Raw genomic sequence first — 13,922 nt, forward strand, 5'->3', positions numbered from 1 at the left:
CAGCTGCAAAGCTCAGCCAAGGTCCCCCCCTCCATCCCTGCCAGCTTAGGCTCCCGGCACCACCCTGCCCACAGCCCGGCCTCCCCAGCCCCACGCACCCACCGCTCCCGGCAGCAGCCCCCACACACACCCCCTTGCCCGGGCGCCGGCCCCCCCCAGACCACACTGTCCTTGCAGTCCTCGCATTCCAGACGTCTCAGCGCTTTCACAGCTCAGAGATAATATTCACGGCGAGCAGACGTTTGCGTCAGTGTCAGCTAGATCTCAATGCCACCCTGCCCCGGGGGGAGCGCAGTGGGCAGACGGGCTGGGCAGGCAGGCAGAAGCCCGCGGCAGAGCCCCCCAAGCCACCACCCTGCTGTGTGCCCCACGGTCATGCTGCTGCTCCTGCACCTGCTGCCTGCCATGCTGCCCACCGCCGCCCTGGCCAGCTGCACCGGGGCGGGTGCCGACCGGCAGCTCATCCTGGCCAAGGTGCGGGCTCGGGTGCTGGAACATCTGAGTCCCCCCCTTCTCCAGGAGGAGCCACAGATGGAAGCAAGGAGGGTACACCGGAGAGACGTCCTTGAAAACACTGAAGTGGAGCCAGAGGAGCTGGAAGACACCTCCCAGGTGATCTTATTCCCTGCTACAGGTGAGAACATCCTGATCAAAGGGTGAAGCAGGGTGGGGGGTTGGAGCAATGCAGATGCCGAAGGATGGAGAGGCTGATGTGGTGCTCCGTGAGAGAAGGGGAAAAAGGTATGCCAGTCTGGGACATGGCCATGAGTGAGATTTGGTGGAGAGCCAGGAGATGGAAAAGTATGGCAGGCAGGGACAGGCAGAACACTTTAGGACAGGCAGCAGAGGGACAGGCAGCACAAGAGGGTGCTGAGAGGCTGGGAAACAGCTGCCCAGGCAGGATGCAGAGACACGGGGAGGACTGAGGAGCGGGGTGGAATAGGGTGGGATGCTAGGGAATGGGGCAGGATACTGGAAGGTGGGTTGGGATACTCAGGGACAGGGCAGGATGCTGAAGCATGGGGCAGGATAACAACAGGAGATGGGGCAGAATGCTGGGGGATGGGATAGGATGTACATGCTGGGGGAAAGGGGGCAGGATGACCAACTATGGGACAGGACTGGGAGATGGGCCAGGATGCTGGGGAGATGGTCAGGATGCAGAGGGTGGGAGAAGGGGACAGGATTGCCAGCTATGGGGCTGAATGCTGGGGGACAGGGCATGATGTGGACTCTGGGGGAAAGGGGCAAGACAACCAGCTATGGGGGAGGATACTGGGGGACAGGGGTGACAGTAATGGACCAGCCTAGAGCACAGCAGAGATCAGCTGTGGGGCACAGCACAGAAGCTGCTGCACAGCACCGGCTCCTCTGCACCCTGCCACAGCCTATGCCAGCAGCCAGGAGCCCTGCCTGCATTCCGGGGACCTCTGCAACATCCCACTTGCCTTTTGGCACTGGGGATTCTCCCCAGGTTTGGGTGCACACCCTGATCATCTTTTCCCCCCCACAGACGTTCCCTGTGAGCCCACACAGCCAGACAAGCTGCTGGAGGAAGAAGGGATTTTCACCTACCTCTTCCAGCCCTCGGCACACACCCTGAGCCGTGTGGTGACTTCTGCCCAGCTCTGGTTTTACACGGGCCCCTCGGCTGCCCCCAACCACTCCATCCCTGACGTGCTGACTCTGTCCCCTCAGGGCCGGGTGCCGGTGACAGCCATGGCGGAGCGGACACCTGAGCACTGGACAGTGTTTCACTTGGCCCCAGTGCTGCTGCCCCAGCTCTGGCAGCCGCTCTTTGTGCTCCTGGTGCGCTGCCCTGGCTGCCCCTGCCTGGCTGAGGGGGACAAGATGCCCTTCCTGGTGGCCACCACCCGGGCCAAGAGCAGTGAGAGGGCTCGTCGCTCTGCCATGCCCTGGTCCCCAGCCGCCCTAAGCCTGCTGCAGCGTCCATCTGAGGAGCTAGCTGCCCACACCAACTGTCGCCGGGCTTCCCTCAACATCTCCTTTGAGGAGCTGGGCTGGGACAAGTGGATCGTGCATCCCAGCAGCTTTGTTTTCCACTACTGCCACGGGAGCTGCGCTGCAGGCCACGGGCTGAGCCACCGGCTGGGTGTGCAGCTCTGCTGCGCTGCCCTGCCCGGCACCATGCGCTCCCTGCGCGTCCGCACCACCTCTGACGGCGGGTATTCCTTCAAGTACGAGACGGTGCCCAACATCCTGGCCCAGGACTGCACCTGTGTCTAGGGCATCCTGCAGCCTGGCCCCGGACCGTGATCCCACCCAGGAGGAGTTGCTTTCCCAGTGGAACCCTGGCTGCTGGGATGGGGGAGTTTGTCTGTGCCACCCTCCCAGCACAAGCCAGATTTTTGGGCTGGCCCTGGTACCATCCCACTGCCAGGCTAGCCCTAGGGCCAGTCCCAGCTCAGAGCAAATCAGGGCATGGCAGGGCACAGATAGGCACAACCTACGGCAAAGGCATCACCGCCCTGCCAAAGCCAGGCTGCTGTCTGCAACCAGATTAGCCCTCATCTCTCCCCACCTGCTTCCCTCCTGCAGTTCTACACCTCCACAAAGATTGGTGTCTGCCTCCTGCTGCAGAGTTCAACAGCTTCCTCTGTGCTCCAGGCAGGGCCAGACTGCTGCAGCAGGATCAGGATGTGTCTGGGTAAGCCCATGCCAGGACCTCACACTCGTGGCAGGGCTGGCAGCACATGTGGCACCACAAGTGAGCCCTCTCCCAGCAGCATAGCTTGTTGGAAAGCTTAATGGGATGAGTGAAATAAACTTGTTCCCTTTTACTAAAGCAGCCTGGAAACGCCTGCTTCTATCTAGACGGGGAAATGAGGGGATGGGCAAATACTATTAGAGGCATCCAGCTCTGATTTGGAGCATGCTGGAGTATGCTGGCCAAAATGGGCATGGTGTGGCTGGGTTTGATCCTGCCCCAGGCAGGGGTGTGCAGAGCAGAGCAACATCCCTTCTGCTCTGGTCAACAGGTTGTGCAGCAACAGGGGCAGCAGAGGGCTGGGGAGACACGGGGATGGTGGGAGGATGGGGAGGCAGAGGAAAGTCCCTCACCTGGCCCTTTGACAGTGACAGGGCCAAATAGGAACGTGGCCAGTGCAATCCCTCTCCAGCAGGATGATGACGGCTTCCCCGGCCACAGCCGCCTCCTCACGGCAGGAACAACTGAGTCACCCTGGGTAGCAGGGAGGTCCCAAGGCACGCACAGCAGCGCCAGCCCAGACGTACAGGATTCCCTTCCCACCCCTTCCTCCCAAATGAGCAGATGCAGCAGTTCAGTACAAAACGTCTTCAGCCTTTACTAATATAGATATTAAAAAAAAAAAAAACAAAAAACAGTGACAATCATTTCCGAGTAAAAAACAACGCTACAAAAGTCCCCGTGTGACCCAGGCTGAGATGATGAGGAATGCTCCACTGGCTCCCGGCCGAGCCCAGCTCGGGGCACCATGTCCCCAGACTGTGAGGCCAGGGTCTGGCTCCGTGTAGGGGGGTCCCAGCCCTGCAGCCAGAGTGGGAGGAGACAAGTTTTGGTCCAAGGGCGGCCTGCCAGGACAGGGCGGAGGCAGTGGGAACGACAGCCCCTGACCTCTGCACAGACATTTCCAAGCAGGCCAGCCCTGCAACTCATAGCCCCATGCCAGGAAGCTGCGCAGCACGGCCCCCCAGGCCACAAAGTCATTTTGTGGCAGTGCAGCGCCACCAGGACCCCTCCCACCCCCTCCAAGAGTAATGCTAGCCCAGCACTCTGTCCCACGCTTGGCCTGGCCAGCCAGACCCCCAGCCTGCTCCCCTAAGTCCCCCACACCTCAGGGGGCAGTACCAAAATCACCAGCTCATGCAGAGCACCAGCTGGTGCTGCCGCGGGTGGTAGAGGGCATGGGGGGCACAGGGAGGTGTGAGGACAACATGCTGGGGAAAATGGGTGTGGGAGGAGGAAAAGTGGGTGAAACAGGAGATGGGGGGTACAGGCCCGGAGTGGAGATTGGGATGGAGTATAAAAATGCCAGGGTGCACATGTTGATGAGTTTATAAAAACGTACAAAAATAAGATATTGCCTTTCTGAAAATTAAGTAGGAATGAACCCCATGGCCCCCGACCCCTCTGCTGCCCACTGGGACAGGGCTGCAAAGACTGCCCCACTGGGCAGACGTGTGGCAACCTTTGCCCTGTGCTCCTGGCAGGACGCTTATCCCACGGTGGTGGTGGCAGCCACTCCGGCAGACACCACTGTTGTTCCTGGTGACACTCACAGCCCTGTGGGGAGCAAAAAGCAGGTTAGCTTTTCCCCACCTCAGGGGGAATGGCATCCTCTCTCCAGAGGAGCCTCGGGGCAGCCCCCCATGCCTCCACCCCGGTGGGCAGGATCCATCCCCCTTCCCGGCTCACCCGTCTTCCTGTCACAGGCGGCGGTCCCCTTCTCATGGGCGAGGTTGAGGCGGTTCTGCTCGGCGGCGATGCCGTTGGCCTCGGGACTGCTGCTGCGGGCAGGACTGGGGGGCCGTGGCGGGGGCTGGAGGTGGAAGGCCACCTCCAGGTGCTCCTGGGCCAGACGCAGGTGCTCACGCAGCCGGTCCAGCTCATGCACCGGGGGAGCTCCAGCCAGGGCAAAGCGCCCCTGGGCCAGGCTCTCCCGGTAGTCCAGCTTGCTGTTGGTCAGTGGGGCTTGTGGCAGCTCCTTCTTCAGGGAGTGGTAGGTGGGGGGGGCGCTGGGGGCTTTCTTGGGGTATTGTGGTGCAGGACTGTCGCCAGTTGGGAGTGGGGAGCCATCAGCTTGGCTCAGGGCATCACGGATGCGCCCCACACCAAGATGCAAGAGCTCGCAGAGGTTGAGGAAGAGGCAGAGCCCGCTGACGGCATACATGATGAGGAGGAAGATGGTCTTCTCAGTGGGGCGGGAGACAAAGCAGTCGACAGTGTGTGGGCAGGGGCTGCGGCTGCAGACATAGGAGGGGCTCACCTCAAAGCGGTACAGCAGGTACTGCCCGAAGAGGAAAACCATCTCCAGCACCGAGCGGCACAGCAAGTGTAGGACATAGGCACGCATCAGCCCGTCCTGCTTGATACGGCGCCGGCCATCATGCTTCTCTCCGCCCTCTGGGCTCTTCTCCTTCTCCACCTCGATCTCCTCAAAGATCATGGGGTCTTCTTCATTGTCATCTTCTGCCTCCTCGTAGTCTCGCCCGGCTCCCCGGCGCACCACCGGCATGCGTGCCCGCCGGGCTGACGGTGGCCGGCGCCGTGAGGACTCAGGCATGCGAGCGATGCGGTGCATGGCAAAGCCCAGGTAGAGCACCGACGGCGTCGCCACCATGATGATCTGGAAGATCCAGAAGCGGACGTGGGACAGGGGCGCAAAGGCGTCGTAGCAGACGTTCTCACAGCCTGGCTGCTGCGTGTTGCAGACAAACTTGCTCTGCTCGTCGTAGTAGATGGACTCTCCCCCCACAGCCGTCAGCACGATGCGGAAGACAATGAGGACGGTCAGCCAGATCTTGCCCACGAAGGTCGAGTGGTTGTTGATCTCCTCCAGGAGCCGCGTCAGGAAACTCCAGCTCATCCTGACCAGGCAGTTGACTCAAATCCTGTAAGGAAGGGGCAGGCAAAGAGGCACTGAGCAAATCTGCATGCACCTCACCAGGACCCCGAAGTCTGCCAGCTGCTAGCCCAGCTGTCCCGCTTCCTCTTCCAGCACCAGTGTCCATTCCCTTACCCACAGATCCATAAACACAGCCCTGCTCAGGAAGCTGCCTCCCCAAAACTTTATTCCCTGCTCAGCACCGCCTCCCTGTGCTCCTGTCTGCATCCTGCTCCCAACCCTGCCGCCAGCCAGGTGGGTGGAGGCAATGGGGAAAGGCTGGGACATCCTGGTTGCCTGCAGGGACACATCTAGGGGAAAAGTGAGCACAGTCACAACCAGAGCAAACATACCAGTGTAGGGCAGCACCAGCTGGGGACTGTGAGGGGACAGGCAGGAGCAGAACCACTTCCTTCTCCCCTAGTGACACAGCACCCATTTATCACCTGGCACTGGACAGGTCCCTAACCAGTGTCACACCCCGTGAAAGCACTCACACCCTCCCACGAGGGTCTACAGGCCACTGGAGGAAGGCAACACATGGCAGCTCCACTGGCCCACTGCAGCTGCCCGCCCTGAGCCCTGGCTGAAGGGGGCAGGTCTCCGGAGCAGGATCCCCCACCACATGCTAATCAGCCAGGACCCCTTCATTCCACACAGCTCTCCTCTGAGGGCCAGCAGAGATGCAGCATCACTCTCCCACCAAACCTCAGTGCTGTGCCCTCTCTCCTGCAGGACCCCAGCCCCCAAAGGCTGCAGTGCGCAGTTCTCACAGCACCCTGCAGTTCCAAGGCAAGGGCTGGTGGGGAAATGGAACGGGACTGGACAGTGATAGCAAGGGGAAGTGTGGGGTAGCCAAGGAATTGCACAAAACCCTGGCAAAATAGCTGACACTAGAGACTGGGGAGGAAATTACAAGGACCATGTCACATCTCCCGGCCAAAGAAACCCACACCACCCACTGCCACCCCTGGTTTCAGCAGCTTGTGCACGAGATGATGCAAGCCAGGGCAGCAGGTGGCAGAGATGGCCCAGGGCGAGCAGAGGGTATGTGTCCACACAGAGCCACCAGCAGCCCCTGCCAGCCCCATCCCATCACCTCTGGCCAGGGCATGTCCCTGCAGATGATGATTGATGCTGCACCGATTCCACTATTGTCCAGAACAAGAGGATCTTTTACATTAAGCTCAGCCAGCCTCGCAGCCAACCTCACCTAAGCAGAAGAGTCCCTCCAGCATAAGCCTCTATGCTGGGGACATGCTCTTGCTGCAGGAGGTGGCACAGGCTGGCACCAGGGACCCAAATTCAGCCCATCAGGGCCACCATCCTCCTGTGGTCATATGCCCTGCAAGGTTTCACTGCTGCCCTGTCGCCCAGGTTTGAGGCCCTCTCCCCCACCACCTCCCTGGAAGGTGGATGCTTTGTGTCTGCCTTTACCCCAGTCATAGCAGCACACCACCCTGACACCAGGGTGAAGAATAAGGTGAGAAGATGAGGCTGAAGGACAGTTCCAGGAACTAAAACCCAAGCTATGTCAAACCACGACAGGTACCAAGCCCAAGGAAAGCAAAAACATAGGGTGACATTGCTGTGATGGCTATGGAAGTGTAGCATGGGAATGGCTGGCAACGCGGGATGGCAGCAGTAGTGGGCATAGCCAGGGCAGAGCTACCTGCAGCCTGTCCCCTATCCAGGGCAGGTATCCAGAGGCCAGTTTTCAAAGCAGCACAGCCATCCAGGGCTTCCCGCCCACGCTGGGAGTCAGGACTAGCACCACAGACCTTGGCTGGGCCCTACACCTACCCCTCAGTCCCACCGACCCCAGTCTCCCCGCATGGGGCTCCCAGTCCCCTCTGCCCTGCCTGCCCCGAGAGCCCCGGTTTCCCCTGCCCAGGGGCACAGCAGCAGGCATCCCCCCTGGGGCTCACCGGCTCCTGCCCATCCGGGGACGCTGTGCCACTGATCCCTGCCACCCTGGGGACCCAGTCCTCCACCCCAGCCTTCCCAGGGTCCCCGGTCCCACCGACTCGAGCGCCCCGAGGGCCTCCAGCCCAGCTGCCCCGGCCTGTCCGAGACCCCCAGCCCGCGATCCCACCCGCCCGCGGCCCCAGCCCACGCCTGGGGCTCCCGCCGCCCGGGGCACCGTCCCCTGCCCACCTGCCGCGCCCTGCCCCACCGCCCGCTTGCTCCCGGAGCACCCCGGCCCCACTCACGGCACACCGGGACGAGCGGCTCCCGCCGGCAGGGCGGACAAAGCGGTGGGGCGGCGCGCCGCCGCCTCCCGCCGAACAAAGGGGCCCGGGGCCGCCCCGCCCCGCCCCGCTCCCGCCCGCCCGCCGGTGCGTACCGACCGCCCCGCTCCGCATCTCCGCCCCGCGTGTCCCGCTACGCGAGCCCCGCTCCGCACCGGGCAGCGCCCGCGCCACGCGGCGCGGAGCGGCGGCCCCGGCCCGCCCCGCTCCGGCACGTCCTGCGCCCGTCGGGCGGTGCCGCCCTCGGTCCTCCCCGCCCGCGGCTTGGCAGGCCGCGCGGGGCTACGGGCAGGGGCCGGCGCCGGCCAAAACTCTCCCAGACGCGACTCCCGCCCCAGCAGCTCCGTCCAGCCCCCGCCGACCGGCTGTGTCTCTGCGCCCCGCGCAGCCGTTGGCTCCCGGGAGGCCGCTCCGCCTGGCGAGGCGGAGGCTCCCTGCCCGCTGTAGGGGGGCGCTCCGAACCGCGGGTGCGGCTCAGCCCGCGGGGCTTTCAGGGGTGAGTGCGGCCGCAGCGTTAGAGGAGGGAGTCCTCTGCTCCGGCCGGAGAGTCTTCTGCACGGTAACCTCCTGTTCCTTACAGCGTTCTTCCCCGCCCAGTGGAGAGCGAGGATGGAAGAAAGGAGAGATCCTGTGGCACAGAGCAGAGTTGACCTCACACGTGGTGGGAACGCAGAACAAGACGTGCCTGTGCCTGTGTGGTGGTAACGTGCCTTAAGCCTTTTGAAGCCCGTGCTGCTTCTCGTGTCCCAGGCCAAGTTCCTGCAGCAGGACCGGGCTGAGCATGCAGCACCTCGAGATGTGCCCTTAGAGTCCCCTTCTGCACCGCCAAGGCCAGCACAATGGCAGCAGCGTCTTTGAGTCACCACCCTCGAGCCATGCCGGGTCCTTTCACCAAAGGACCCTGGCCACTCAATTTCCCCACTGCTAAAATTGGCTCTGTGGGAATTTTGTCGGGGCTGAGTCTCCACACTGGGCCAACCACACCCTTGACGTCCTGGGCCCCGTTGAGTGGGGATGAGGAGGGATACCGAGCAGTCTTGCACAACCCAAATAGTCCTGCCGAAGCTGGTGTCTGCGTAAGCTCATGAAGCACTGCTTCTCCTTACTGAAACAAGTGCTCCTCCTGATGAAGGGTTTCTATGAACGGGCACCCTGGTGCAGCACTGGGGCTGGCTGCGGGAGGGCTAAGGCCAGGAGGCTGTGGCAAGGAGAGCTGTAGGGACTGTGGCCATCACATCCAGTGTGGAGTTTTGGTTATTCTGCAGCCACCCTGCTGCTTCCCTAAATCAGCAATGCCACTATGGCATTGCATCAGCACCCACAAAGCCTGGACACAGGCTTAGTGCTCTTACATGTGAGGGCAACTGGAACCCTTCAGAGCAGTGTTCTGTACCCTGACAGAGATGCAGGTGTGTGCACAACAGGCTGGGGAGAAGGGCCCTGCTTTGGGCTCTTGCTCACTCCTTCCTTCTCCCCAGCTCATGGATGGGTCTGTCCCAAGTCACACATTAAGTTCTACGGTGGGAGAGCTGCAGCAAATGGAAGGGAATTGGACCAGGACATGAAGAAATAGTTTCCATTGAATCCCATTCTCATGCATGCAACTGTGGCATTAACTTTTCTGTAAGGGAACAGTGCATTCCAGATTCAGCACAGGCACTCTGGTCACAATCTCCATCCCAGGCCAGGAGAAACAGGAAGAGGTGGATGCAAGGAGACAGCAAGCCGAGCATGGAAACTCAAGCTTTTGGAAGAATGTAGGGAAGCTTTCAGCTCCAGAAATGAAACCCAGAGCTGCAGGGAAGTGGCACCTGCAGTGCAGCATGGAGAGGTGGGAACAGGGCAGTGGTCTGTCAGCATGAGGACAGCATTCCAGCATGCTGGGGAGGTCAAGCAGCACATGTTCAACCTCCTGCTCTTGCCTGGCAGTTAAAGTGACTTGTGGCTTTCCCCACAGTAACCACTTGTTTTCAAGTGTTTCCAGCCTGGAAAGCTTGCCTTCAGCCTGGCTTCAACCCCAGGCAGCAGAGCAGTTTGCCAGGGGTAAGGGACCTATGTGACCCTTTGACTCTGGTGCTTGGCACATTAAGAACAAGGCGCTATTTCACCAGCCTCACATTAAACTGGGGAATGTGACCACTGAGGCACTGCAAAATGAAGCCCTTGTGCCCAGAATGAAGGTGCTTGTTGCGCTGGGGTCAGGCACCACTGCTGCAGCATTTCTGCACAGCACAGCTCAGCCCACGTCTGGGCTGCAGGGCAGGGTTGGCCTTGGAAGGCCAGGCCTGGGGCTGGTGTCACACAGCCTATAGACAGGCATTACTGTGCTTGTCAGCATCCGACCACTGGCGTCAGAGCCCTCCAGCTTCCCCTATGACGTTGCCCTGGGTGTTCCTGCACTCTACCCTTTTCTTAAGCTTGCAAAATCCAAATGCCTGGATGAGGCATCGTTCTTTCAGCTTGGGGCAGAAGGAAAGCCCACATCATCCGGGAAAGGAAGACAGTGGACAAAGGGTGTTGCCCACCCTCATCCCTTTCCACATCAGCTGAGGCTGACAGAGCATAGTGGGCAGGAAGGATGTACAGACCAGCAGTCTTGTGGGGTCTGGCTCAAAGACCAGCTTTGCAGAGGAAACAGAGGCACTTTCACCAACCGCAAAAACCAGGATCAGCCCCAAACCACTGAGTCTGTGGGGCACAGCCATGGAAGGGCAGTTGCCCAGCCCAGCAAGAGCAAAGGGGAGCTGGCAAAAGAGGAGATAGTGGCTGAGGGGGAGTGTAAGCAGAGGGATAAGAACAACATCCACTTCTTGGACAAGTGCTGCAGCTCAGGAGGGACACTGGAAAGAGCTTGTGCAAGCACTCCTTCCTCCCTGTTCAGGCACAGTGCTGCAAGAGAGGCACCCTCTGAGACACCAGTGCCAGCCCCTGCCTTGGCCACCAGACACAGGGTGCAGGGAGGGTGCAGGACCCAGTCTGGCTCTTGATAGCAGCCTCAGTTTCTGCTCTGATCAACACAGCAGTATGGGCTGGGTCCTGCTATGACTGCCTCCGCTTCCGGGGACAGTGGCAGTAAGGCAGATGGTGGGGCTGGGCGCCCTGGGTGTGCTTGCTGCGGGGTGAGGAAGCCAGCTCCACCCTCTCCAAGCAGGGCTGAACAGGCAGCACTGGAGGTAGGCAGCACGCATCCCTGGCATTGAACACGCTCTTCCCAGATTAAACAACTTGTCTGGCACTGGGACAGGGAGCAGACAACTCTATTAGGAACTGTTTGTCCTGATACAGGACAGCTCCATAACTAGCTTAATATCCTTCCTCTGGTAACAGGCAGAAGCACACTCCATTGCAGCATCACAAAGGGCAATGACCATGCCCTCCATCAGAGGCTGAGCAAAGGCTGAGATGGCTTTAAAGTAGTTTCCTTCCCTTCTATCCCCCCACTTGATCATGCAGTACAGTGGGGGCAGTGGGGGCACAACCCCTGCTCACCTCTCTTATGCTACAGTGTCCTTCACAGCTCCTGGGTGCTGACTTCTGCACTCGAGCCTAGCCTGTGTTGGCTGCTCTTCTCCTGCCTGCCAAACTGGAGAGCAGCCCACAGGGAAGGGCTTTACACAGGCCATGGATACTGCTCTGTGTGCTGGGTAAGGATCACTGGTACCTTGGAGGGATGAAGCTGGCCAGACAGGTCCATGACCCATGAGGAACATGTGCCCTTTGCTGCTACATCTCATGTCTCCTGGAGATGAGGCCAGCAGGGATATTCTGCTAGAAGTAAATGACCAGTCACTCCAGTCACCAGGCTTCGCTAGTTCGACATAGTGCAAGGGCGCTGACAGTTACCCCACAAGCTATGTATGCTCAAGGCAGTACTGCTTTAGAGGGCAGAGACATACAGCAGGAAGCACTGAAATAGCCAAACCCATGACTGAAGGCATTATTTTCATTGATAACAGCAGAGTATAGCAGGACTAGTAGCTTCAGGCTCATGGCAATGGCCCGCCTGAGCCCACGGCTGCCTGCAGGCTGTCTCTAGAGCTCTATGGCCACCCCAGCCTGGGAAACCTTTCAGCTACATACACCTTGAGAAAAGACTGCTACAAGCAAGCATAGACAGGGAAACAGAGGTTCACACCAGCCTTGCTCTGTGCTAGCAGCTGAGTGCTGGAGCCCAGTGCACCCAGAAAAGAAGAAGAAGGAGCAAAATCCAGAATGTTTAAGAGCACAGCTGGGAGATGGCATAATCAAAACTGAGACAGGCAGAAGATATCTGCAGCGGTTCAAGATACATTCCACCCTTCTGCAAACCCCAGCTGTCCTATACAGTCCCAGTTCCCACACAGCCATCAGTGGGATGGTGGAGGTGTGTCAGGGGAGCCCTTGCACACACCCAGCTGATGCAAGGAGACCAGTCAATGCAATCACTGCAGCAGGTGCAGGAGGCCCTACAGCAAAGCATTTGTGATCATGGAGTAACCAAAAAGGGGTTAATCTGTAATAACCAGGAGAAAAGGCTAAGTGAAAACAAAGCAAGTGTTTAATGAAGAGGCAGGAGACAGGTTGCGGCAGTGCATGTGAGCTTTCCCGTCAGTGCAGCAGCCAAAGGAATGCCGAAAAGCAGGATCCTGTTAACGGGACCAAGAGGCTGGTGCTGAGCTGGGAGCACAGACCACCACAGCCATGGCAAAGAAGAGAAGCAAATGAGTAGTCACCTCTGAAATGAAAAGCAGGGAGAGCTTGAGAAGAGCTTGTGGACAGGCACACAACCAAAATCTTTGGTTCTGGCAGTCCACACTTTGTCAGGCCCCTCAACAAATACTCAGACACTGGAGCAGCAAAGGTGTAGTAGCTTGGCTAGGATCAGAAAAGCAAGTTCCAGGGATGAGTTTTCTCAGGGAATCAGCTTGAGCAGAAGAGACATCAAGGAGCTAGTCCAGTAACTCCAAATTTGACTCTTGCCCTTTGTGAAAAACTCAACTATAGAAGGTGAATGCAGAACTTACACAAGATCCTTAAATGGCAAGATGAAGACATAAAACCCTACTGGTGTTTACTGGCTCAGCTCTCTCAGTCCTTCCCCCAGACAAAGCTGGGGACTGAAATCACTCCCACTTAAGGTCTGAGATCCCCGAAGGAACAGAGAGCAGCAGCCATATGCCAACTGAGGAAGAGGGGAGAAAGTGGGATGAATTGTGACATCTGCCTCCAGACAGTACAGATCTTATCAAGTCTGTAGAAGGCTAGATAAAAATGTTAGCCACTGTGGGCCTTCAGCAACTCAATTGCCTCTGGAAGTGACAGAAGAATGTCCAATAGTACAGTGACCCGAAGAAAGAGTGGCCTTCAGATCCAGAATGGAAACTGAACTTCCTGCTCTCCTAAGGCTATAAGGATGGCATAGATGGGTTTAAGCAGGAAGGGAAACTTTATTGCATCTTTTCAGGGAAGCAACAGGATGCAGTGGGGCCAAGTCCCTGCTGTTTTCTCAATGACAGAAACTGAAGCCACTGACACCAATTTTGGGCATGTGGAAAATTTAAATGTCATAGAGACTACTGTGAATAGCTGCCATATTCAATATCCAAAGAAAACAGGCATCAGGCCACTGAATGTCAAATGCACATCTTTATAAAAATCAAGATCACATTGACATAAAATAGAGGTTTGTCACTAAAGATTGAATAGTCAGAAAACTTGCCCTGAAGCTGCAGACTTGGACATTCACAGGAAAACAGAGATGCTGTTCTGGGAAAAGCTATCATCAGTAAAGGTCCCCACTTAAGAGTATCAGATCACACCTATCAGCACCTAATATAACAGGTCTATTTCTGCCCACCCCCACAGGGAACTTCAACTGCATCAAAATATCACACACTATCTTTGCTCTTCACTGGGCAGGGGCAGAGACTATGACATTAGTAAAGCCCTGACCAGGCAGCAGCATTTTTTGAGCTGCATTTAACTCTGTAGGAGAGGCTGAGACAAGGTAAAGCCTTGAAGAACCTAGAGGCAGGCACTCCCACCTCCACAGCCACACCAACAACAGCTCCTGAGAGAGGCAAGC

At 58.5% G+C, this 13,922-nt stretch overlaps 2 protein-coding genes across 2 annotated transcripts; one reads left to right on the forward strand and one right to left on the reverse strand.

The window, feature by feature from the left end:
* Positions 1-267: 267 nt before the first annotated feature.
* Positions 268-3,315, forward strand: INHA (inhibin subunit alpha). Its single transcript, XM_068195627.1, has 2 exons — positions 268-634; positions 1,514-3,315. The coding sequence occupies exons 1-2, from the start codon at positions 268-270 to the stop codon at positions 2,245-2,247; spliced, it is 1,101 nt and encodes a 366-aa protein (XP_068051728.1). The 3' UTR covers positions 2,248-3,315.
* Positions 3,302-7,979, reverse strand: LOC137477049 (gap junction gamma-1 protein-like). The gene is made up of 3 exons (XM_068195623.1): positions 7,820-7,979; positions 4,418-5,613; positions 3,302-4,285 (listed from the first exon to the last, which is right to left on the reverse strand). Exons 2-3 carry the CDS (start codon positions 5,586-5,588, stop codon positions 4,278-4,280), a joined length of 1,179 nt encoding a protein of 392 aa, XP_068051724.1. The 5' UTR covers positions 5,589-5,613; positions 7,820-7,979; the 3' UTR covers positions 3,302-4,277.
* Between the last annotated feature and the right edge of the window lie 5,943 nt (positions 7,980-13,922).

This window comes from Anomalospiza imberbis, chromosome 7, assembly GCF_031753505.1.
Source record: "Anomalospiza imberbis isolate Cuckoo-Finch-1a 21T00152 chromosome 7, ASM3175350v1, whole genome shotgun sequence".
In the NCBI taxonomy this organism is placed as follows: Eukaryota; Metazoa; Chordata; class Aves; order Passeriformes; family Viduidae; genus Anomalospiza; species Anomalospiza imberbis.

Bases quoted from the DNA above. Each gene is read 5' to 3' on its own strand.
- LOC137477049 (XM_068195623.1), bottom strand. From the start codon at position 5,588: ATGAGCTGGAGTTTCCTGACGCGGCTCCTGGAGGAGATCAACAACCAC.
- INHA (XM_068195627.1), top strand. From the start codon at position 268: ATGCCACCCTGCCCCGGGGGGAGCGCAGTGGGCAGACGGGCTGGGCAG. The intron at 635-1,513 runs GTGAGAACATCC...TCCCCCCCACAG, and splicing joins GATCTTATTCCCTGCTACAG to ACGTTCCCTGTGAGCCCACA.